Raw genomic sequence first — 26361 nt, 5'->3', positions numbered from 1 at the left:
TGTGATCTGAAATGCATGTAGTATACTTGTTGGTTTTGGCACCGGTATGTTCTGCTTGCTAACACAGCCATCTCTCAGTTGATTTGATTATACATTTTCATGCTGGTGAGAATATATCGCTCCATCAGAATGACTGGAGACAAGTGTGGTGAACCTCAGCATTAGCCAACCAGTAAATGAAAGTGGAATTTTTGTTTATTTTTCTATTTTTTGTGCATGGTAATGTGTGACAGGTGTTCTCCCATAGATTCCCAGTTTCTTGCGCAGATTTCAAACTAACAGAGAGCACAAAAGTAGTACTTGAGAGCTACCCAGCATAAACTTTCTCTAAATATTCCTTTGTTAATATTTGAAGTATTTTGAAGATGATATTTTCATTTTGATACTAAAATTTTTAGTCCTTTTTTTATAATCTCAAACATTTTGTTGTTTCTATAGCTGTTAGATACACTAGATTAACTGTTGGGAAGCATACACAAGTTGCTGAATTATTTTTTTTTTAATATATAAATCAAATTATGTAGAGGCATTTTGCTTTACCTGTAATTCCCCCCCCCTTTTTTATCTGAAACAAGGAACTTCCCTTGATAAGTCTTCTTTCTTGACAAACCTCTCTGAAGCACAGTTTCTCCTAGGCAAATGGAGATTTTCAGCAGGTGCAGCGTTTGAAAAAGCTGATAGCAAGGAAATGTTATTTATAACTTCCTGTTACAGCTTCTTTTCAATGCATGATAGTCTGCTGTGACTTTACAGTGAATGCAGCAGCACATGGTCCCTTGTAGGTTATTGCAGGAGTGCAGAATTCTTTCCAGATGAAAGATACTTTAGTCACTGGTTTGCCTGTAAACTTCCTGGAGGATGATAAAAGCATTTTTTAATGTGATGGCTAGCTTTGTAAACTTAGCAAGATATTTTTACATCTTTTTTTCTTAGCACCATGAAGCAAGTAAAGCTAGGTTTTTCTCACATCCTTCCATGGAATAGTAATCTGCTGAACAGCAAATTTTTGTAAAGAAGCAAGCATTCTTGTAAAGCATTGCATTCCAAAACTCAAGAAAACTCAGGTAATGGAATAGAAGAATACAAGTAAACTTCCAGCTTTCCCACAGAAGGTGGCAGCATTGGAAGCACTAATTTCAGTTTGAGTGTTCGAGCTGATGTCTCCCCTGCTGATAGGACAGGAGCATCTCAGAAATGTGTTCTCCTCAGAGGATGTGGTGACTGTAAACAACAGTGCTTAGGGGCAGTTTCACTCTGAGTCTAGAGGACTTGCAGAGGAAGGAGAAACTGCATTCACACAGGCTGTGTTAGCAAGCAGAACACACAGGTGTTCAATCAACACACATGTTGATTGAACAGGTGTAAAGCCAGAAGGATTTTATTTTAACCTAGCTTTATTTACTAATTTTAAGTGTAATACTGCTGGAGTGCCTGTTAATGGCAGCTGACTCAAGAAGGAATTGCTGCGTACTTGCAGTCTGAGTTCTTGATCCTGTGTCCTACCATGGCAGTCCTGCTAGCACAGAGACCTTGCAGCCCCTTTGACAGGTTAACACTTAGTGAACCTGCCTGGCTGCTTATCAGGTACCTCATCTGGGCAAGGAAGTGGTGACTGACAGATGCAGAAGTAGTTGTTGCTTAAACCTCTCTGCTGTGATTAACCCTGCACACACTGCCAGTGCATCTGAAGAATTTCTCAGTCAGGTTAGCCAAAGCCACATGTGAAGCTGGTTTAGACTAGTGGTTTTCTAATCACTGTATGTATAGTTCCTTTAATGGACCGGAAAGGAAGCTGAGACAGCACGGGGATCTTATTCCTATCCTTTCTGCAGATTCATGAAGCCCCCATACTCTCATCCAAGAGGAGGGAAGAGGCTGGATTCTTGCATGTCTAGTAGGAAAAAAAAAAAAAAAGGACAGGAAAATTGTATCCCACAGAAGAGGTTTTTGCCAGTGAAGAACTGCTGACCATTGTGGGTTCCTGTGTGTTTGGCAGATTTTTGCTTTCCCTCTCTTGGAATGGAAACAAATAATAATATGTATGTGTATACATATATATGGCTGGGATATTTCTACAGCAGTTATCTGCAGTTGTTGTCTTCCAGGCTGGCAAGAAACATTGCTAACCTGCTTTGAGGAAGGGAACCAGCGTGTATGTTGGAGATATAGCTATGTCTGGTTTGCAGTGATTTGGGGCCAGGCCAGTGATTGTAAATGTGTGTCAGTTGTGCATGAGAGGTCCAAACAATTACAGAAAAAGGGAAGGGGCCCAAAGTCTGAAACGTTTGGGAACTGTTGAGAAAAACAAGCTGCTTTGTTTTGTTGGCTTGAAGGGCTCAAGCAATTGCCTACTGAATCTCAGTTGGAAGAGGCAACTTGCAGCTGAGAGGAGATAAGGAGCTTCCAGAAACACATATTGGATGTAACTCTGGAAAGGAGAGGCCTTTTCCAATCCCTGTAGTGGTCAGTCTAGTTCATAGAGTGACTGTGCTCCATGACAGTCAGCATGTGGATGTCTGAATGTTGATACTTGGTGCCTTACGAACACAACCATGAGGACCTGCTTCATGCCAACAGCATTAATTGCCATTTCATCAACAGCAGCTCTCATGGAGTTGTTTACTGCTCTCCATTGCCCATTCTGGTAAGTCTTGTAAGCCATACTTGTGTGTGTTCTGGCTTCCTAAAAAAAGCATTAATCCTTCTGTTCATTGTGAAATGTATGCAATGGGTTGGTTTCTTTGCATCCTTAGAAAAATATTTTCATTTCTATTCTAAATTTTCATTTTGTCTAGTCTATTTGACAAGACTTAATACATTGTACTCTAAAACCTTAGTCTTTGCTTAGATCCAGCATGGTTTCCGGGTGACTGAAGGCCTCACAAGTATAAACAGTACATTGCATAAGCTCCAAGAGCAAGCTGAGATTATGTTCTGGAGCATATGTGTAATAGGCACCCTCGTGAGCAGGAGGATTGCACTAGACAGTTTTTAGATTTTCCTTTCAACTTCAGCTATTACACAGTTCTGAAGCAAGAAGAAAGTTGCAATTACAAAGTGTCTGTGCCTTTGTGACTTGGAATTTTGTTCTCATTACCTGTCTTTCCACTAACGTGTTTTGCTAACAACGTTGTTCTCCCCATCTCCAACACCTGTTTCCCTATTGCTGTTTGCTTTCTCAGATTCCCATGAAAAGCCAAAGAGCCTATATGAATTCACACTTCTGAACAGAGTGCACATCCTGGACTCAGTATTTTAGCTTGCTAGTGAAGCTTTGTGTACAACATATAAAACACTACATAGGAAAATTTCTTATAGTGTTTCTTATTAGCTCTTGTGTCTCTTTAGCTCTTAAGTGTCTGTATCTTATATTTCAGAAAATCTGACCAGGAAAGTTTGAAGGTAACCACAGTAAAATTTGATTGTTGTCTCTCAGCATTCAGTGCTTTGGACAGAGCATTTTCCCCAACAAGATGTGAGCAAAAGCACTCTACATCGAGGGAATGACAAACACTTAATAGATACTTATAAAGAGAAATGTATCATGTGGATCTGTGTGTGGAATTGGACTTAAATGAAATAAGTGCAAAGAGACGGAACTTCTGCCATCAACCATGTTACTTTTATTTAATAAGTAAGGTGTGTTTTTAATATAAGTGGTTTTTTATTTTTATTTTGCTGCTGACTTTTCAACAGTACCGTACCCAAATGATTTTACAAATGTAATGCTCAATACACAGTTTATTGCTCATTGTTTTTGTAGGAACATAACTTCTATAATGGGAATGAATTTAAGAATGAGTAAGGCACCCTACTAATGTGCTGATTTCATCTGTTGTAGCAACATGCATAAAATTTCATTTTGCTTTTCCCACTGTCCTTATTAGGTAAGAAGTAAGTTAGACTTTATTATCTGTACAAAGCCCAATGCCTTACCTAAAAAGTCAAAACTTGAAAACGCTTCCTAATTTTTAACATAACCTCCCACCTTATAAAATTAGCTTTCATGCAGTGTATCTTGATTTCTGCTTTATCTGAAGGCAAAAGTTAATTCTGTTCTTTCCTTGCCTTTGCCTTTACTAGGATACTTGCCTTGCAAGAGGACTGTTCACATACTACTTAAGACAGATGACCTGACTTGCTTTGTATCCATGTTTTCTTCTTGCACTGACCCTGTTCAAAACATAATGAAAATGCAAAGGCATCTCCACTGCCTGATTTTGTGATGCTGGGCCCCAAACAATCATTAGCATGGGAGAGAACCTCCACAGAAGCCACTTACAAGATCTCGTTTCACTCTGCCCTAAATTAGACCTTCCCAGCAGTTTTCAAAGTTGTCCGTTTTCCTCGAGGATCCACTGTAGCTCTTTCTCTTTCAGGGCTGCAAACAGCACTGTCTCAGGCAGCCACCTCATAAGCCACCAGGGCAGCAATCAGTTTGTGGAGGCTTCAATGACTGACAACCTATTGCTGAAGTGCAGACACATGATCAAATAAGCAAACCAATGACACCACCATATCCAGCTCCCATCTTTCTTGAAACACTTTGTTACACTCTTATTGGAAATTATTGGAAAGGATAGCAGAGATAATGGATTCAGAATGATACATTTTTTAATTTAAAACAGACTATATCATAATTTCCTAGTGCTCTATGGTTTCTTATTTAAAACTGTAACGTTCTTGCAAGGTAATACAAACATAACAGACAGTTACCAGTTATATGGAGTATCTAGTACAGATATGACAATGCCCAGCTATACACAAACATTGAAATGCAAAATGTCTTTTAATTACATAAGTTATTACAGTACTCTTTTAAAGGAATCTTTTGGTTATATGTAAACGCTATACATAAGCCGCATAAAAAAATACACACGTAAAATGAATATGGCATTGGCATAGTTTAAAACACAGTAACTAGCCCTAAATCTGGATATTGTCAGGGTAAAACAGCAAAAGCTGATCAGTCTAATGCTACGGAATAGCATGCCACAATTTGGACTTGTTTGAAGAACCAGTGCTTCTTTGAGTTCCTTCCTTATGTTTTCTTAAGATCTTCAGCTAAGGAATGGGCCAACTTGTACTATGTTTGGCAGGACAATAAATGTTATTTTGAATGTTGCCATTTTAATATTAAAAGCCATCTAAATTAACTCTCCTAAATACGTACTGGTTTAAATTAAAATCTTGAGGAATTACAATCTATTTACTTGATGATTTTGGTTAAATGCAACTTGATGTATGCAGAATGCTGTTTCATTTAAGATCATTCTTAGTAAGGCATATTAAAAATAAATACAAAAGTGACAACATATTATTTAGTTTCTTGCTACAAAATCTTAGGCAAAAAATATTTTTGCGTGTAGTAATGGACTTTCTCCATTTGCTGGCTTATGGTAGTTAAAATTTGTGCATTAAGCTTAACTGCCCTTGTTGGAATGTGCCATTGTGCTATAGCCAAAGCTACATGCTAAAGATTTTGTTTCCATGCTCAAACACAGCTTGCACAAACTGCTTGAAGACTCTGTCCATGTAAGTGCACTTCCTTGGCCATATTCCTTCCAGAAAACCAATGTGGCCTCCACAAGAAGTCAGAACCAAAGCTACATTTGCATTTTGTTTGGCAGTTTCCACCGGTATAGCTAAAAGGGAGGAAAAAGAACTTTAGATATTTATTACACTATATATGAATAAATATGCACTATAAGCTTAAATGTAGAGCAGGAGTTAGAAACTGAGCTGTGTTAAAAGCCATTTCTGCCTCTTCAGGTTTTCTGTGTGATCCTTCTGGCTGCTGTAAAACTGTCAGAAATCATGTGTTCATGTTTTTCACTGAGAGGGAGACAAGGGGCTGGAACAGGCTGCCCAGACAGGTTCTGGATGCTCTGTCCCAGGAGGTGTTCAAAGCCAGGTTGGTTGGGGTCTTGAGCATCTTAATCCTGATAACCCAGGATTATCATTATTGCATCTGTTTTTCTATATGATTACACCTGTATGTTTAGACCACACCATGAAAATATAGCGAGAGATAGTGCTTGCTCTGAGGAACTCATCATCTAAACACACAAGGTAAGCAAATGATGAGGAAATGGGATAACACTGTCACCATATGAACTGGTCAACACAATGGCAGAATTTTATGGAGCTGTAGTGTTTGTGCTCTTGATTCAAGAAACTGTTATTTTAAGCAGTTTCCTCTGAAGTTTTACATACACTAAATATGCTATTCTCCTGAACAAGCAGAAATCTCTATACATTCCAGTAAAGAATGCTGTTTAAAGTTCCAGTTTACAAATAATAATCTTTGTGGTATAAAAACAAACAAAATAACAAAACAAAACAACAACACAAAACCACCAAAATTCATTCAGATTTTTTTAAATTATTCAGGACTGACAGAGCAGCAGGAAAAGAATACCCATTTTGTCCAGAGAGAAGGAAGTAGTAGGAATTTCACTGGATTTGTCTAAAAAAGGTTATGATTCCACAAGAAAATACATCCGATTTCAGGTCATACACTAAGTTAAAATTGCCTTGGCACCACAGCAGAAAGCAGTGACTTGTTCACAGGACTTTCAATGCTGCCCTATGCATTAAAAAGCATTTTTTAAAAGAGACATTAAATCAGGTTCACTTTAGGGTGGGTCAGTTGCCCATTTCCTTTCTGATCGAATTTTGTCCCCCCTGCTTTCTGGAGGTCTGTGCTTCTTTACTGCTTATGCATTTCCTGCAATAAAGGTGAATAGTCATTATCTTTGTACATCTTTACCTTTTCTATGCACACGTTCCCTCCTTTCATTTGGATTTTGGCAGGCTCACTGCTGCATGCTTCAGATGCCGATTTGCCCTCATTTTCATCAACTAAAGGAACAGCATGTTGCCCGTTCCTTAGCTAAAGAAGGACTGTCAGCTAGAGAAGCTGCATGGGATCTTGAATGCAGTGACAGTAGCAAACAGATCCCACCTTAAAATATTTTTGGGGAGAAGCACTGGATCTGAACGTTCATGAGAGCAGCCTGTGCCTCAGAAGTCCATCCCAGCAGTGCGCGGCACAACTCTGGCTCTGTTCCTCTCCAGGCCTCAACATGGATGCTAAAACCACTGCACATTCAGCACAGTTAGTGTTTTTTCTGAATGTTGTGTTATCTGGCTCCTGCCCATGATATAGGAACTTGATTGTGTACTGAGTAGCGCACAGCCTTTGAGCTCCAGAGAGCAGTGGGAATTCTCTTGCAAAGTTGAGATTCTTCATTACTCACTACTGTCCTTTTTTTCATTCTTTTAAAGTTGCATGCATTTAAGTAGATTGATTCCAGCATTTAGTAAGTGATTTCAGTCTTTTACTAAGTGGAAGGAATTGCGTTTCTCACTGTCTGCACAAAAATTGCTTCACTTTTCCTTTGTTCAGCTGGAAAATTGGAAATGCCACATGCAGGATCTGGGCCTTTTATAGCAATGCTGAGGCAAAGCTAAAAAGAAAAGTCAGTGAGGTGGCCAGACAGAAATAAGTAACAGCACTCTTCTGTGCTGGGTAAAGTGTGAGCCATATGCAGGTCTTTGTGAACATCATCTTCCCCATCCTGAATGTTCTTTATTCTATCTTACATTCATTTACAGCAGAATTCTGCCACAGATCATGCTCTTATCAAAAGCTGCAGCACTGTGCTGAATACGTAGCCATTTATTTCCATTTGCAGTGAGGATGTTCAGTAGCTGCCAAGTTTGACCTGCTGTTACATATCTGCTCTAACCTCCCCTACAGAGCACAGGAAAGCCTGTCCATGGCACATTCTCGACACAGTTAGGTCACCATTTGTATGATTTTTCTCCAGCAGAGTTTCTTGCTCTGCAGCTTCTCAGGAGAGAACTGAAAAATGTGCCAAAATGCAAATGATGCATTTTGGCACATTTGGCAACCACATGATGCTTCTCTCAAAGCTGTTTCCAGGGACTGTTAGCTATCCACTAATAAGCCCATAGTGCAACAGAGCAAATTCTGCAATGTAAAGTGCAGAAAATGGAGCACTGGATATGATGCTCTCTGGGTTACAGGGTTGCATGCCAAAAGACATTACTATTCATCTTTGTCCAAATCTAATCTTGTACGTATGCTTCCACTGACCAAAATTTGTACTGCTGCTTGATCCAGCAGTGCACAGATCTCTAATTTGTGATCACAGAATCACAGTGTAAATACCCATGCAGAATTACCTTGTTCAGAATTAATTTGTTGTGGTATCTTTGCAGGACAACAGAAAAACTAGGATATTTACAGAAAAGGGGCAAAGTAACACCCAAGAGAAATTATATCAAGTTTGGATTCAGAGCATTGGAGATGTTCAGTAAAAAGCACAGTACCTAACTTCAAGGGTAGGGTTTCAGCTTAGACACAACACACACCAGCAGCAATTAGCTAAGCACTAGTATGATGAAATTTAAGTTGGATGCCTAATATGTCGCTGAAAGTCTTTGAGGAGAAAAATCCACTTCAGATGAAAAGTTAAATGTGACACTGATACTGAATGCTGTCATTCCATCTTCTTAATTTATTTTTGACATTTACAAAATAAAAGGGCTTGACCTAATTGTATTACATATTTCCTCAAGCAATGGCTTGTTTCAATTATTTTGGTGAGAGACGCAAAGAAAGCATTTGCTTTCATTAGTTAGTAATACGTGATATGAGAACTGCATTCCAGAATTAAAGTACAGATACATCAACTGCCAAACTCTGTGAACATTTAGGCATCAACATTAAGGATGTGCAAATGAATTGTGTCTTTCTAACCCTGAGTTAATATCAAAGCATGTATTTTCAGAATATATTAAAAAAAAATTGCTGGGAAGTACAAAGCATAGAAGCCATGCAAGAAGTTTTCATGTAATAAGAGGCAACAGAGCCAGCACTTGCACTTTATAAACAATGTCTCTCTTCAAGTGCAAATTGTGTATTGATAAAACAGACTTGGGTTTGCATTCCTCAAACTCTGGAGTAGGAGGACAGGTGTGGCTGGCTTTATAAAAGATCTTTAATCACAAAAGAGTTCTGGCAGAGCTTTCTCTCCAGTGAGTTTTCTAGGCCTGTTTCCTAGATAGAGGGCTATCTACAAAAGGAATTGAAGATACCTTAAAAGCTGGCATGCATTACTGGGAGAGATGAACCACAATGAGGCATGAAATAATCAGTTCCCAAAGAGAGCAGAAGACTGAAGTCTGGTTGAAAAGGAAGTTTGTGCCTTTGAATCCCCCATGTAGCTGTCACTGGAAAATCTCTCTGGTTGCCATAGGCTTACATGTGTTCACACACTTTAAAGTTCAAGCAAAATGAAACAAACAAACAAACAAAAAACAAACCAAAACAAACAAACCAACAAACCAAAACAAACAAAGTCACTCTCCAGAATAACACCAGCCTTGTAGGTTTGATAGCAAAGGACAGCCGAAGCGTCAAGATGGGTGACCTCCAGCAACTGACGGTAGTGGCTGCAAATTCTAGGCTGTTAATTGGGGTGCCCTGTGTTTCCTACCAGCACTCAATGCAAAAAGTTGTTACATATGGCACCAACTAAAAAGGAGTCAAGGATACACATCTGTAACAGTCATACTATTATCTGTGTATCAGTATTTTTTCTGGTGACCTGTTCTAGAGTAAACGAATCACCATCACGACAACAGTGCAATTCTGTGAACAAGAAATAAATGAATGCCTGCTCCCACAGATGTTTTCATTGAGAACGGCAAGCTAGAGTCAGAGTTCTAGAGGGGATGGACAGTCTCTAGCAGATAGCAACATTTATTATTTCAGATTCTTCATGATGCTCTACTTCACCTCTCTCTATACTGCAAGACACCTTAGGCATTTTTTATTGTTTAGCTCTAAGAATAGGTTTGATCCTTAAACAAGAGACCATCCTTATAATCCACTGTTCACCAAGAGCCATGTTTCATTTAAAGACCAGTTCCAAGAGAGGAGAAATGCAGTACAGCCATACTCCAGGGGACTCAATCCAATGGTTTGTCAAGCTACAGAATCCCAGATCCAGTGAATATGGATCCTGAGATCATCTAGCTCACTCCCTCTCAGACAGGACCAGATAGAACAGGCTGCCCAGAACTGTTCAAAACCTGATGGACACACCTCTGTGGGTGGATGTGTTCAAACAGCTTATTCAGACAACCTTCTCCAGTGTGTGGCCAACCACAAAGGGAAAAAAAAAAAAAAAAGAAGTGTTTACCTGTGTTCAGTCTTAATTTCACGATGTCAGATTTGGGGGATGGAGTATCTGTGCACTAGCTGTAGTCTATCTAGCAAAGGTCCCACTCCCAGTGGGAATAAGGTTAACGTATTCTCGGAGATACAAGTACGCTGTCTAGTTCACCACTGCAGCTACTTGTGCTAACTAGCCAGCTTACTCCTGTCACAGTATTTCGTTTTTGAATAGAAACCACAAACCAAGCTAAAGCTAAACGGGTGAATCAGAGAGGCAGAAACATAGCACACTAGAACACCTAGTGGTACTATGGGGGAAGTCATCCATGAGTAAACAATTATCTTCAGAATGACTAGCCAGATTTTACATTTGGATACAGAGTTGAAGGTCATAGCCATATCCATTATCATTTCCAAGTCAGTGTATGCTTGCAGCAGGAAAGTAACTCAAGAAAAAAAAAATCCTACAGAGGCTAGTAAATAAAACACTGTCTTATTACATTTCTGAACTATTAATTGTCAAAGGTCAATGAAGTATTCTGGAAGAGTATCACTATGTTTACCTTGATCTTACTTTTTTTTTTTTTTTTTAAGGTCACCGTTTTGGCCAGTGTAAGGAATAGGTGGCTGCCAGCTCTTTATATTGTTCCTGAGTAGCACAGACAATTTTTGTTCAAGAGGATAAAAAAAAAAAAAAAAAAAAGACTTTTTTTCTAGTGCACTCCACTGGAATGGCCCTTTTCTGTTCATGACACATTTGTCTCTAACAGGTCTTCAAAATACTAACATAAAATATGTGCATTTTTCAGTGTATGCTTTATATGTGGGCATACATAATAGAACATACACGTGTATACAGTATCTTTCAGTTCCTTCATTCTTCTGTTTGTTGTTCTAATCTGTTTACCAACTTCAATTTTGTGATTCATTCTACAATAATCTCACTTGACTTGTGGTAACAGAAGAAAACTTCCTTGAGATAAATCAACAGAATGAACTTTGTATTTAAAGGTATCAGATGCTCACTACATTGGTGTTCTCAACCAGCTGTTCATTATAGTGATTTTCTTATACATTAACTTTTGTTTTCTTTTCTCTCTTCTTTCTTAGACACTGTAGCCAATACACAGACTGCGGGAATAAGCAGATCTTTTTTGAGACAGGTTTTTTATTGATTATAACACATCCCCTTTTAGAAGCTCAACTCTTCTGTATCTTTTCTCTTGCCCTAGATTTTGGTCCACATGCTTTCTTCCTTTTTAATTTTCAGGGACTGGATTTCATATCATTGGAATCATGAGCAACAACAAGGGAACTCTGAGTCACCTGCATAACCCTAGACATAAGCAAACCCTAGACATTCTTTGTAGGGACTAGGGAAAAAATGGTAACAAAGAATATTTGCTTTAAATTCTGTTAACTCTGGATGCCTACAGTCCAGACATCTCTAACTAAGCTCCTTGTTACAGGCTGTCTCCATACTCAGTTAATAGAAAAAGGCACTTTTGGGAGAGCAATACATCTGGTAGCTTTCTTACAGTGAAAAAAAATAAAAATAAAAATAAAAAAATTTAAAAAATCACACCCTAAATGCCTGTATTTCTTTGCTTTTATACAGAGACTAAAAGCTAATAGCTGCCACCCCATATGCTTCTTCTGTGTTCTATTCTAATCAGGCCCCTCTGTACCCAACTGTTTTGTATGAGTTTTATACTAAGTAAACTGCAAGACTGACCAGCTCCTGGAGGTTGTGATCCTATGTATAAGTAATATTTACATACAACAAAAAAGCTAAACTTACCATGACCTGGTGAGAAAACATCATCCACAGAGTTTAGGCATAATACTGGAATGCCTACAGACTTCAGCTTGAGACATGGGCTGGCATCTTCATAGTAATCATCAATTGTACGGTAGCCAAACATGACTGAAGTGAACTGTGTATCGAATTCTCTAACAGTTCTAGCCTGAAGTACAGAATTCAAACAGGGAATTATGTCAGCATTTGGAAAACACCATCAAAATAAAGTGAAAGTAACATTTTTGCATACCTTCATCACGAGATCCATATCGAATAATTTCTCCAGCATTTGCCGATGCCTAGAGAGAAAGGAATAAAAATTGTAGGGTTATATGAACAGATGTAGAAGCCCTCTGGTCCATAGATACATTTGTATAGACAACTCCCTATCAAGAACATGCCTTTTTTAAATTTTATTGTATGAAAAATCTGCCTGTGGAAATCAAGAACATAAGAATCGTTCATTTCTTTGCAGGCACATCCAGCAACATGGTCAAAATCTGCATTAGTCATAAGAAGCTGACATTCAGAGAATTAAATATTTGAAATATAAAATACAACCTAATTTTACAAAACAAAGGATGAACTAATTCTCTCCACGTTTCTGCAATCAAAGCTGACTTAAAAGAATTAGTATATACAACACATGCATATAAGTATACAACTCAAGCTCTATATGTGTAGGTGTCTAAAAAATTAAATTGGCGAATTCCATAAATCCAGAAGTACATTAATCTTCTGCTGACTCCCCAGATGAACAGAGAAATGTAGTCACATTGATGACAATTTTTCTTGCAAAGATCCCTTTGATTTCAAAGCCAGTAGAAAAATGCATGCAGGACAACTTTGTAAAATGTTGTTACAGTGTTAATTTTCCCAGTGTTATTGTACCTGCTATAGACCTTATGCTAACATCCTTCCATCTTGCCAAATAGTTTAGAAGGCAACTCACCTGCTGATAGAGGATTGTAGACAAGTAGTCAAGTAATAGTTGAAAAGAAGCCAGTTTAGCGGCTTCTCCAGAGATTCTACAGATTCAAAAACATTCCAACCCGCAGAGAAAATTGCAGCTGCCATTAAAGGAGTGTCTCTGCCAGTTTTGCCCAGGTAATTTAAAAGAAGCATGCTACAAACAGAAATGAAAAACAGAAACATATATACTATCAAGTTATTTGCTTTAGATTGAAGCAAACATAAAAATCAGGCATCTTTTTGTCTGCTTTTTCTTACAGCATGAGCCTTACAGTTGTGCCTAATACTTCTAAAAAGTAGTCAATGTTATCAGCATATGACTCATGAAATTTGCTTTCTCTCTCTACATTCAGAAAGGAACCGAGTGCATCGTGTGGGAAGTGGGTGGAAGTGCATTTAAAAATAAAGATACATGTGCTAGTCTTATTTATATCACTGAAGGGGAGGAAAACATCAAGCAAATATACCTTACTCATGGAACAGGTACTCTTGACTGTTAGTGGGTTTTACAATTTTACAACTCTTAGACTTCCTGAACCAGTAAATCTAATCAGTCTGCCTGATAAATGCACACCTGGCACACTTGCATCATTATGAAACTGTCTTTGGAATTGAACGTAATGCCTTTACCCCACTTCAGACACATGAGAGAACATGTTTTCTTTAACAGAAAGCATGTAAAGAATGAAATGATAGATAATTAATAAAACTAACAAATAATGACTCAAAAAACTAGTATAAATCTTGCCTTTCTGACCAATTGCGACTTACAGCCTGTACTGCTGATGTTTAATTGAGTTGGAAAAAAGGGAGAGTTCATGAGTACCTGACTCTTCAGATGCTGAAAAATTAAATTAGCAAGAAGATAGTAAAAGAAAAATAACTGTTTCACTTGACTGCCTGATACCCCAAAATTTCCAAGCAGCATTTTAACATCAAGTCTTGAAGTCAAAACATTAGAAGCTCCAGAAATTAATGTAGCTTCCTGGATCACCAACACTCTATACCTTGGCTTCATCTGTTGTACTGTAGGAGACAGCCTATAGCAATGACAATGTAAACCAGCCTGCCATCACAGAGAATTTATCCCTGCACACTACCACCAAATTGCAGGATAGCAGTACAGAAGGGAGATGTAGGTTCCTGCCTACTCACCAGTTGGTAGGAATAAGCAGGAAAAGAATAACTAACAGTGCTGGGGAATGTGTGCCTGCAAACTACTCAAGTTAAACCCAACGAGGAAAGCTGTGCGTGATACATATAGGATCTAGGTAGTTTGTGCTCACAGAAAAGGAGGAACCTATGAGCCATCCATAGGTTGGGTCTATATACTCCAAGAAGAAAAATGAGCCATAAACCAATTAAAAATGTTGCAGTAGCAGAAGAAACCGCTTCTAACAGCATTTACAGAACATATGTAGGGGAGAGAAGGTTTAGGAATATTTATGTTAGAAAACTAAATCTCTTTCCAAAATAATATGTACCAAAGATCAGACGATTATTTATATTGATACCTTTGTAAAGTGAATGTCTATGTTTCTTTTCAAATGGGCAAATACATCCTATGTAACTTAACTGGAAATTCATAAAAAATTGGAAAAAGATAAATAATGAAAAATATTGTAAGTTTTGGACAAGGGGATGATATTCACAATATCTCCTGGTGAAATCTCTGCTCTTGCTTAATTTTAAACATGTGAGTGCTCCAATTAATTTTGAAGTATGGAGACAGTCCCCATGTGGACTTTTGATTGAGTTAAAAAAATATATCCTGAAGGTGGAAGGTGGGGCGGGTGGCGTTTGGCTGCCAAGGAGATACAGTCATTGCACAAGCATGCAGAAGATGCTATGGAATACCTGATGTTCAGCTGGAATTAGAATTGGGAAGGAACATGAAGAACAGGAAGGGCTTCCCTAAGTACACTGGTAACAAACGAAATGCTCAGAACAGCGTCCACTCCTTACCCCTCAACAATGAAACCAGTTATATCACCACAAAAGGCAATCAGATCATTCAAGCATACCGTGTCCTTGATAAATCCAGTCTCATCCTTTGTGTGACTGGAAATGGCTTTTAGAGGATCTCCTCAAAGAATGAGGCTGACCAACCTGCATTCCGCCCTGGACCAGGGCGGGATCTTAGGAACAGGGGATCTTAGGACAAAACATTTATAAAATGCCAAGAGTACCTTTCATTTTCTGTCTCTACTGCTCAAGTTAGGTCTGTTCTCAGACCTACTAGGTCCCTTTGCCTAGTGGCAGAGTATGGGAGACTGTAGTGTTACTTATGGAAGAGGAAGACTGAGCGAGGACTCAGTTATGCAAACTGGACATATATGGGATGAACTATGGTGCACCAAAGCTCCAGAAGGAGAGAACCAAGGTCTCTGTGAAATTGCTATCACTTTTGAAACATTGCAGCAACTATAAGATATTCCTGATGCCTGGAAAAAAAGTACATGTCACACACTCTGCAAAAACAGGAGGAGGAAATACAGGCTGGTCAGCCCAAATTTGGGACTCTCATCTGGATGCCATTTCCAAGCATGTGAGAATAAGACAGTGATTGGTAACAGGCAAGGACAAAGCATGCCTGACTGACTGCTCTAATAAGCTGACTGCTTTCAAAGAATATAGGAAAGGAGAGAACGTTGCTTACTTTGACTTTAGCAGGGCTTTTGACAATGTTCCATGGTCTCCATGCAGCCAGTGGAGAGACAGAGTATTAATAGGTGACCTGTAACATGGTGGAAAACTGGCTTATACTACTAGGTTCAGATGGCTGTGATCAGGAACGTGAAATCCACAACTGAAGGAGTTGGATCTAACATTATGTTCCTTTGGGATCAATACTGGGGCTGATACTGCATAACACTGCATTAACAACTGCATAATGAGATGAACTATAACCTTGGTGGGCTTGCAGGCCAAACTATGGAGAGTGGCAGGTGCAAAAAGACAAAGCTGCCATCCTCAGTGCCCCAACAGGCTGTAGAAATGGACTGGCAGACACTTTGTGAAGTTCAGCGAAGGCAAATATGAAGTCTTACACCTAAGACAGATTCATGACTGGAGAAAGAGTGGCACTGCTGAAAAAGACTGGGCAAGCCAAACATAGATCAGCAATGCACCCTGGCAGCAATGAAGATTAACAATATGCTGTGCTATGTTAGTACAAGCATAACAAGCAGGTCTAGGCAAGTGATTCTTGCTCTGGCACTTAGGAGGTGGTATCTGGAGTAGTGGACCCAAACCTGGACTATCCGGAAAGACTGATACTGACAAACTGAAGAGGTCCATATCTCTTTATCCTGAATATACTGACCAAATTTCAACAGCAACAATGGAAAAACATTGGCCTAAGTGATTTAAAAGGCTTCCAAGTTCCTGATTTTAGTAATAACTACAATGCTTGAATAAGCCCATATTTATCCCAAAGCTCCTACAAGTCATTAGTAGATTAATGTCAATGTACAGGTCTGTTATCTGCACACTGTCCATAAAACTCATGACAAAGAAATCTCAAAGTTTCCACTGTGCCTGCTATGTTTCTAAGGGAAGCTCTCTGCTCGTCCAGTTTTTGTTCAAGAGGCTGTCTGAACATTTCTCCTACTTTCTAGCAGTGATTTTTCTAGCAACTGTTCTATCACTATGTGTTCTAACTATGCTTTTTGGACACAAGCCAGGACACAGCAAGTCTTAACACCACATGCTAAAATCAACCCATGCTGGCTTCAGTAACAATGCTACTGCTTGCTTTTGAGCGAGACAGAGCAGATACCCACATCTCTTCCAGCACAACCTACCCACACACTGCAGAGCCCAGGCAGACTGAAAATCTTTTTAAAGCCTGTAAATTCCAGAGACTGTTAAGAAAGATATTTTACACAGGTACATTAGCTCTAGTCTCTATTTTATATTCCTTTGTTCCAAAGATGGTCTTCATAGCTTCCACAGATTATATAGCCCACCTGTTTCTCTGTCAATCTGTCAGTGTTCCCTGTTTGTCCCTCTGTTCTCCTCCCTCGTATCTTTTGAACACTGGCCACTTTCTGCCTTACCTGACACAGAGCTAAAAGCCTCAAGGAAGTTAAGCTTCTAAAAGTCTTCTGAACATTCACAAGTACAGACAGACCAAAATTAATTGCAGTAAGTATTGCCAAATAATTACAATTTACAATCATGCTGTAACAGTCTTATTAAGATCACAGATAAGCTGAGAGTTCTGTTACATAATACCTTACCCTCCCATAGAAACACCTGCTGCCATGAAGGGAGCTGAGGGCTGCAAGTTGTGTATGTGATGAATAACTGCCTCCAAATCCTCCGTGTTAGCTGCACAGTAAGTCCTTGGAGTCTGTAAGGAGTCATAGGGAAAAATGCCACCATAAGCTTTTTTATCAACCTTTAAGGACAAAGCAAACTGTACAGTGGGGCATTTATATAACAAGATAAATTTAACACTTATCCTGAAAGTGCATTAAATAGCAAACAGAAACCCAAGCATTTCAGGAGGAGGTGGACGAAGAAGACTCTTGCTATCATTACAAAATAAAATAAGTAGTAAAGATGTTCACTACCTGCAACTATCAAATCATTAGGTGAAGTCTGACCACAGAGTCACTAGCTAAACTAGATAAAACTAGACAAGCACCAGTATTTTTAAGATAACCTAAGGAAATGAAAACCATCATAAAGGTTATAATTTACTAATAAAAAATAGGTATAATGACAATTTGACCATCACCATGCACATTCAAATGCCAAAGAAAATACTAGATTTCAAGTTCTGCCAGCTCAAACTTGAAAGGTAGACTATATTTAGATTCTATACACAATATGAGCAAATAAATAAAAACTCAGTATGCAGTTTACCCACTTTACTACTATACTCTATTAACAAAAGCAACGCAACTCTATCTACCGGCTGCAGCTCTTCAGATCTTGAACTGGAATGTGGAATGCCTCCCACTGCCATCACTGGTACTTGGATACTCCCCTCCCTGCTTACCTGAAGGTAGGATAAGCCTGGCTTTTGAGCCTCACCTGCATACAACTACCACAGGTCACAACCTGAAGACTTTGTGGAGCAGAGTAAGAGAGCTAAATGCTTACAGGAACAGTAGGAATCACAGTGATGGGTTTTGGGGTTTTTTTGTTTGTTTGTTGTTGTTTTTCTAATGGTGTTCTCTAGATTTCTTCAACAGCAAGAGAAATTTTAACTCTGTAGTTGTTACTAAACATGTTAGTGACCTCGACTTAACTTAAGGTAGTGGCCAGTCTGCCAGAATTCAGTACAAACGTTAAAACTAACTATAAAAGTATTCTATTTTAAATTAACTGATTTAATTTTTGTTGCTTGAAGCAACACTGTATTTTAAGGTGTTTTTTTTTTCTTCCTTTTTTGTTGCTGTTTTAAACTGTTTTCAGTTAAACAGCTTGGATGTTTGTGGACAATTTTATCAAGTTTAATTAGAAGAAGTTAATTACTTGAAGTACACTTAACATGAATATTAAAATGTTGAAGTAAAAGATTAAAAAAAAAAAAGGAGAGAAAACTAAATCTGGATAATTAAAGCTGAAGATGTTTTCCATTTATGTTGCATTTCCAATTCTCATCCACATGAATCACTGTACCCTTTATTACATCCTAGTAATTATAAATGGTGCAAATGTGTTTTATTTTAATTAAGTTGTCAAGTTTACAAGGAAAAATAAATTACATTTAGTAAATAAGGTCTAATGTCTTCTAAGTGAAAGTATATCAGATTAAAAGTTTATAAAACTAACTAAAGTTATAAAACTATTTAATTTCAGTTAATTCCTGATACTGTTATCAGGATACCTATTTATTGTACTAAGGTATTTTAAGACAGTGTCTTAGCTCACATTGGCTGTGGTCATTTAGTATTTGACTATTCCATAACAACAATTCACAGTAACTTTTAATTAAAAAAAAAAAAAGACAGCTAATTTGTTTAGCTGATTCCCTATACAGCTATCACATAGTGTAAATTTACATCCATCTTTAAAGAGATGAGAAAAATAATTACTTGCATGACTAACTTCCACTGTGCTGCTCAACCATGCTTCAAACTCATTAACTAGGGATTTCATGTTGAAGTAAAGAAACCCCCTTACAGAAAACGTTACAATTTCAGCTGTTTCGCTTCACAGTAAGAATTTATAATGCTTAAACATGTAAATCCGATTACACTAAATTGCACACAATGCATCCAAACAAGAGATCTTTTCTGTTAGCGTTTCAGAAATTCATCAATAAGGACTTTGTGTGTCACAAAACTGCTTTGTACATCCATCTCCAGAAGTATGCAGAAAACTACCCTAACATGGCAATATTTGCATTGAAATATTTTATCTGATTATGGGAAAACATTCAGAGCTTTTTAAGTTTGAAACCAGGGGATTAAAAAATGCAAAACAATACCGAGCATTATGCACACTCATACCAGCTGCAAAACTCTCAACAAAACACATATGAAGAAACAAAGCTTATTCAGCAGTATTTCATCACGCCTTGTGCCCAGCTGCAGGAAATGTTTAGCTCCACAATGTTATCATCTGTGGGACTGCCAGTTATTTCTAGGCTAACGTGACATGTATGTCTCAGACACACAGCAAAGCTATTTTGTAGCTGAGTTTGTGTCATAATTGCAGAGAAATACAGAAAAATGCATTTCATTTTTAGACACGGCTATCCATATAAATCTGCTTCATTAATTCAGTAACACATAATACAGATCAATTTTAACAGCACAAGCTTTTAACCACATCAGAATTTAGCTTAAATTGATACTGGCAATCGTAAAAGTAATTACCACTGCTCCTACTCAAAAACAATTTTGTCTTGACCAGTTGGTCTCTGAGATTTAAAATAAAAGGTTATATCTGCTCGTTATTGATCTACCAGATGAGATGTTCTTCTCTGCATTTTCAACATATGCTATGAGCCTCTCTGATCTAAATAGAGCCTTACCAATAGACACCGATGGTTATATATATACTAATTACACACGAGAGATGTTTATCTTAACATTCATCCTTACCAGAAGTTCCTCGCCAGCAATTCCTCGATTGTTAAAAACCACACATCTGAAAATTGAGAAAGCAAATTCAATTATACGGATTGTTTGTTCATCTTAAAAAATAATGCGCGCACACAAATGAAAATACATAAAGAATTACAAGCCAGTTCAGCACATAAACATTCACTGCTCTACAGATGCTGAAATCTGACAGGTGCAGAGTGACCTTTATACCAGAATGGGATTTCACTGAAGTCAATGGGACTGTAAGTGAACTCTGTGATCTGTCAGTCTAGGTCAGACTGCAGGATGAGAACTGCATGGCTTACCTGACAACAGTGCATGGATCTTGCTTGCCTGCACTCAGAGCTGGCCAATTACAGGCTGTAAGTTATGCCAGTGCAGTGCTGAGCCTAAAGCAGTGCTCTGCAAAAGGAGAGCTACATGCAGACATTCTCCATCACACATCATTTTATGAAATAGCAATAAATGACCCAAATCAAAACTACAACAGCTGCATCTACATTATGTACAAGATCTTTTTTTTGTCCTGCACAGCAACATTTCTGCTTTCTCTATGTTGGAGTTGCTGAATTTTCTAGCAGTTACATGTTGCCTTAGGAATAAACGCTTTCTTAATGAATCTTATTTTTCTATTGCTTTTCTACCATGTCATTGGGATAACTTTGTTAAATAAAACATACACATTTAGATGGGTTAAAGGCATGTGAAAAAATAAATAATGAAAAAAATGACTTACTTTGCTATTTTTCAAATGTTACTGTTTAAAAACAAAACCTGAAGTTCTCCTTTTTAATGTTATATTTTCCTTTGTTAGGTGATCAGATGCAGATTTTTCTTTTGGGACTATTTTAAAAGCAATTCTAAGTTGTTGATCTGGGGTCTTTCTTCCTCTAGTGCTGTTTACAAATAAGTTTTGAAGCACTAGTGATTTTAAAAGCAGTTTAAACAGCTAAGAGTGCTGCTGTATTTTTACAATTTATAAAGCAGTCACCCAGATGTCCAAACAGAGAACAAATAGCCAGAAATGAGCACAAACACTCATATATACTTGAAGAACTTCATATTGTCAATACCAGAAGCCAGTCTGCAGTTACAAAATGCCACATTTCAAGCAGCAATCTTGGAACAATGACAATGTATTTTAAAGCACAGTTGCAGGAATATGATTACATAAAGGAATTTACTCATTGACTAATCCACTCATTATACCCAATTCTGACCAGAAGCCTTAATAACAAAACTAAGTTACACAGTGGCAGTCAAGAGGTGACAAACCTCTTCCTGCAGCATTACCAGTATGAGTGGGTTGGCTTCCCTTTCTGCACTCACGAATTGAAGGCTACTGAATCGGGCAGTTCTGGCATTCAGCAGCTGACCTCCTCCAGTGCCTGCTGCCAGCAATCCATCCACACAAGGCTTTGTGAAGCTGAATACAAACCCCTTCTCAAGGAAGTGTGAAGGTACACAAGTGCTGATGCTATAGTTTAGGACACGGCAGTAAAGACCTATGCAGACATAGCTTGTGTTCACTGCAATTTCTGGAGCACATATGTAGATACTAAAACAGATTTTTAGAATTTACTGCCCATTACATAATTTGTTGATTATTATTATTATTACCTCTAATACTTTCTTATATAAACTAATTTCCCTAAATCTCATTTACTTTAGGAAGATGCCTCCTGCATACACCTATTTGACCTTGCACGCAAAATACAAGTAATGAAATACAACAGCACCTATATCCCAGTGTTTCACTTTGATGGATCATATGAAGAATGTAGGATTCCTTGCTTGTTCCCGTCAGACCAGGCAATAACAGGACTGTAGGTCTTGTGCTGGCATCCGGATAATATAAGCTGTCATTATTATCAAACCAATCCAACGAAATCTGTCCTCCATCTGCTGTTCTAATGAGCTCACTGAAAGGCACATTTTAAGACAACCATGATTAGATTTTAAAACGTATGCATTCTAATATGAGTGCTTAAACTGTAAAAATTACCAGGTATGAAATCTACTTTGTTCGTTGTGTTTTAACAATAAAAGTACCACCTCAGTATATTTACAGGTACAACATTCCTAAAGAATCAGACCTCCAGGTGACATGAGTTAGTGCGGTCAGTCATGGCACAACTCCAGCTTACAGTCAATGAAGAGCTGACCTTTCATCGTTTGCTGTTGATGTAGTGGAAGTTTGGAACTAACGTGGCTTTTGGCACTGTCTCCTATTTTATGTAGGCTTGCCTACTACAGTTTTCTTTTCCTTTGTGTGGTCTGAGAACCTTTTGATAGCACTTTGGGCAGCATGCTAAAAATCTATCACGTGTTTTTTTCCCTCTACTCAAAGAAGCTGTGAGTACAGGGGATGACACTTTGCTATGCTTTTAACACATGGAACACAGACAGACACTACTCCATTTTTACAGTATCAGCAAAGCCAGAATTTCACCCTGTATCTCCACCAACTTTGCTAGCATGAACTCCTAAAATATGTATCTTCAGAATGTAGCAAATGTGATACTATCCCAAGAAGCTGAGCATGCATTAAGCAATGCAGTGGTTTCAGTGTATATATATATGTATTTATTTATTTATTTATTTATTTTAATAGACACATACAGAATCTTCCATTTTCTCTGGTAATGAATACATTGTGTGAGGGAGTTAATGTAGAAACTTTTAATTTAAGTCCTCTTTGCATTTGATTTTTCATTTGAAAATACAGTTTTGATAGAACTTCCTACAGATTTTAAAGCTAATCAGCCTTCTTGAACTCATAGTGTCAGCTTTGCCCTTTTTCAGTAGTGGGCAGTAGATGTAACTCTAGCATGTACTGCCAACACAATCTCAAATGGTGCAAATTAAGCTTTGCCCCATGAAACTACATTTCTTTCCTCACAAACCTTGCAACAGAGAGTATACAAGCAAGGCTACAAAAAATGGACATGGCCACGCTACTGAAATGTTTCCTAGTTACTAAAACTAAGGGAAACTGCTAAATGCTAAATCTATTCTACCATGCAAACAGAGCTGAAACAACTTGTGCTGTGTCCAGGTTCCGGAGCATAAAAGTATTTCTCCTTAGCTCTTGTGCCAAATGCCTCATTTGCCAGACTTAGTCTCACTTCTGTGTGAGAGAGATCAGCTAAGGACAAACAATACATTTAATTTCTTTCCTCTTAGAATTTAGGCATCAAAGAACACAAGATAAACCTGAGAGGTAAAAGTAACTCAGAAAATTCCAGACGTCTGCAGTTTTTATATTCAGAACTGGGCTGAGAGCAGCCGTGCCATGATTAAGGTTGAACATATTGGTTAAATGAACGGAGACAGTGATAGTATTACCTTTCAAAAATGAAAGCATTCAATCACCAGAGTATTTGATGCACCAGATGACTCTGCTGCCATCCAGAGGGATCTCAACAGGATGGAGAAATGGGTTCACAGGAACTGCTTGCAGTTCTACAAAGGGATGTACCAAGTCCTGTACCTGGGGAGAAACAACCCCCAGGCACCAGAACATGATGTGAGCCACCCAGCTAGAAGGCAGCTCTGCAAAAAAGGACCTGGCGTCCTGGTGAACACCAAGATGAAGGTGCGTCAGCAGTATGCCCTTGCCACAGAGAAGGCTGATAGTATCTTGGGCTGACTGGGCAAAGTCTCACCATCAGGTCAAGAGAGGTGATTCTATTCAGCACCAGTGAGGCCACACCTGGAGTGCTGGTCCAGTTGTGTGTCCCCCAGCACAAGAGAGACATGGACACACAGCAGAGAGTCCAACAAAGGGCCATGAAGATGTTGGAGAGCATGAAACATCTCTCCTGTGAAGACAGGCTAAGAGAGCTGGGCCTGTTCAGTTCAAGAGGGTAGCCATCAACATGTACAAGTACCTGAAGGGAGAGAGCAAAGAGGACAGAGCCAGGCTCTTTTCGGTGGTACCCAGTGTCAGGACAAGAGGCAATGGGCACAACTGGAACACAGAAGGTTCCCTCTGAACATCAGGAAGCACTTCTGTGCCATGCATGCGATGGAGCACTGGCACAGGTTGAAGAATCTCCTCCTTGGAGATCTTCAAAAGCTGCTGGGACATAGACCTGGGCAACCTCTAGGTGAGTTAGATCAGATGACCTTCAGAGGTCCCTTCCAATCTCAACCAGTCTCTGAACATATAACCATATCAGCTGCTGTACTGACACCAGTATTTCAATGCTCCAAAACTCTCTGAGCTGGAATAGGGATCCTGACTTTCTAAATTTACTGCATATTGAGACCAGGACAGAAACAATACCAAGCTTAGGAGAGAGTTTTATAGATGAGCATAAAGCAAATATATGGGCACAAGCTTGAGCAATAATGGTAGCTGTGACCCAGAGTAAGGTAACCACTGGCTACACAAACAGTCACTTTCTAGAAGAAAGGCACTTACTTTCTGTACTGTACTTGGGGTCTAGAGGTGATAAAGGGACGCAGGAGTGTCTGCACCCGACCTTCCCAGCACCAAATCGTGGGATAGTAAGTTTCTGTCACAACAGGACAGTACTCTTCCAGAAAGCGGCAGAAACGTTCATTGCTTGCCACCAGCTGGGGTTTCTAGGAAGAGAGACTACAGTCAGGAATGGGTATTCAGAGGAAAAATAAACAAGTAATAAATCAACAAAAGTCTGTTTAAATCCTGTCCCAGAAGACTGTTTTCTTTAATGCATTTATTTACAATACTTTTTTCCTTTTGTAATGAGGATATAAGTAAACAAAAAACAAATGGAATGCCAAAATTGTACAACTGAAAAAAAAATCACTAAGCATTAAGGATTCCTTACCTATTTCTGATAATATATTATTCCAGCTCTATTTCTACCAGCATCAGACCTTTCCCCGAGGAACCAAAAACATAGCATAACACTGCAAGTGAGAAAGACTGTATTGCATCGATTTTCCTGTATGATGCAGAAATGAAGTTTAACCAGGGATATGGACTGTGCTCTTGCAGTTCCTATTTTAACCTGGTAGGACACTCCTTCTCCCACCTCACGCTACAGCACGCACTGCATTGGCACTCACCTCTAAAACGCTCTGCATGCAGATATATTTCTCACTGTGAGAATACTTCAATTCCAATTAATCAGGAAACTGTCACACCAAGTGACTCATACTTCAGCAACCGTGTTTCTTAAGCTTCCCTTTTACACTGACTCTCCAGCATGCAGGCAGTAGCAAGACAACAACAGATTTGAAGAAAACCGTTGCACGCAGAGCAGCAGCAGCAGCAGCGTGTCCTCCTGACCCTTTATTTTCCTCCTCTCACAAAAATAAAGTGTCCTTTTTCTGATGGAGAGGAAGGCAATGTTCTCAGCAGTTCTATGGGAGCTCGTGGCGGCGTGCAAGTATTTACCAGCCTTAAATCTTTGCATATGTGTGTTTTCAGTTGGTTAAGCACTCAATGAAGCACTCACTATTACTCCGCAGGGCCGCTTTAGATGGGATCAGGCTCACTGTACCCAAATAGTGTGTGAAACCACTCAGTGTACCACACAGATGTACAAGGGTGGCAGAGCCCCAAAACGCAGCAGCAGCAAGTCCAACAGTACTTAAACCGGCACTGAGGGCAGACACAAGGGCAGGGAACTCCTTCGTTACCCGTGCTGCTCCTAAACCCCACATCGGAGCGGGGATTCCTCAGTCCCTTCCCGAGTCACCGCTCCCCACCTCGCTGCACTGCGGGACACCGTCAGGCAAAGCCCGTCATCCCACGCCCGCCGGGCCGGGCCCCCCTTCCAGCCCCAGCGCCGCGTTTCGGGCTGCGGGAGGCCGCGCATCCCCTCGCTCCGGAAGGGCCGCGCAGTCAAGCTCGGGGCTCCTCCACGGCCCGGCCCGGCCCGGCGGAAGGGCCCTCTGCGGGCTGACTTCGCCGCAAGGACGCCGGGCACCCCCGGCACTGGCAGGGAGGGGACGCTGCGCCCGGCCCGCCGCCGAGGGGCCGAGGTGACCTTCTAGGGGCCGCGGGACGCTGTCAGTGAGACACCTGCCGAGCCCGGCCCGCCGCCCTCCCGCTCACCTTGGCGATGCTGCTGAGGTAGTAGCAGGCGTAGGCGACGCCAAAGCCCAGCACCAGGGATAAGCCCACGCCGGAGCCGAAGAGCCCCACGCGGACCTGGTTCTCCAGGTACAGAGACAGCTCCCGGGTCAGCACCTGCCAGTCCATCGCGCCGCACCGCCACCCACGGCCGGAGCGAAGAGGAGGAGGAGCCGCCGCCCGGCTCCCGCTGTCCGCCGGCTGCACACGGCGCCGGGCACCGCTCCGCGTT

At 39.7% G+C, this 26361-nt stretch overlaps 1 protein-coding gene and 1 long non-coding RNA gene across 2 annotated transcripts; one reads left to right on the top strand and one right to left on the bottom strand.

Moving 5' to 3' along the window:
* Positions 1–985: 985 nt before the first annotated feature.
* On the top strand, positions 986–5317 carry LOC122171854. Its single transcript, XR_006172111.1, has 2 exons — positions 986–2644; positions 3378–5317. It is a non-coding gene; the product is annotated as an uncharacterized LOC122171854 (long non-coding RNA).
* Positions 3645–26290, bottom strand: ABHD3 (abhydrolase domain containing 3, phospholipase). The gene is made up of 10 exons (XM_042839651.1): positions 26112–26290; positions 24486–24649; positions 21796–21978; positions 20054–20099; positions 17231–17343; positions 15646–15723; positions 12967–13140; positions 12265–12313; positions 12015–12180; positions 3645–5645 (listed from the first exon to the last, which is right to left on the bottom strand). The coding sequence occupies exons 1-10, from the start codon at positions 26256–26258 to the stop codon at positions 5467–5469; spliced, it is 1299 nt and encodes a 432-aa protein (XP_042695585.1). The 5' UTR covers positions 26259–26290; the 3' UTR covers positions 3645–5466.
* Between the last annotated feature and the right edge of the window lie 71 nt (positions 26291–26361).

Source organism: Centrocercus urophasianus, unplaced genomic scaffold (genome assembly GCF_019232065.1).
Source record: "Centrocercus urophasianus isolate 14NV4802_14NV808 unplaced genomic scaffold, USGS_Curo_1.0 seq_11, whole genome shotgun sequence".
Taxonomy (NCBI): Eukaryota; Metazoa; Chordata; class Aves; order Galliformes; family Phasianidae; genus Centrocercus; species Centrocercus urophasianus.
This window is presented reverse-complemented; position numbering and strand designations above follow the sequence as displayed.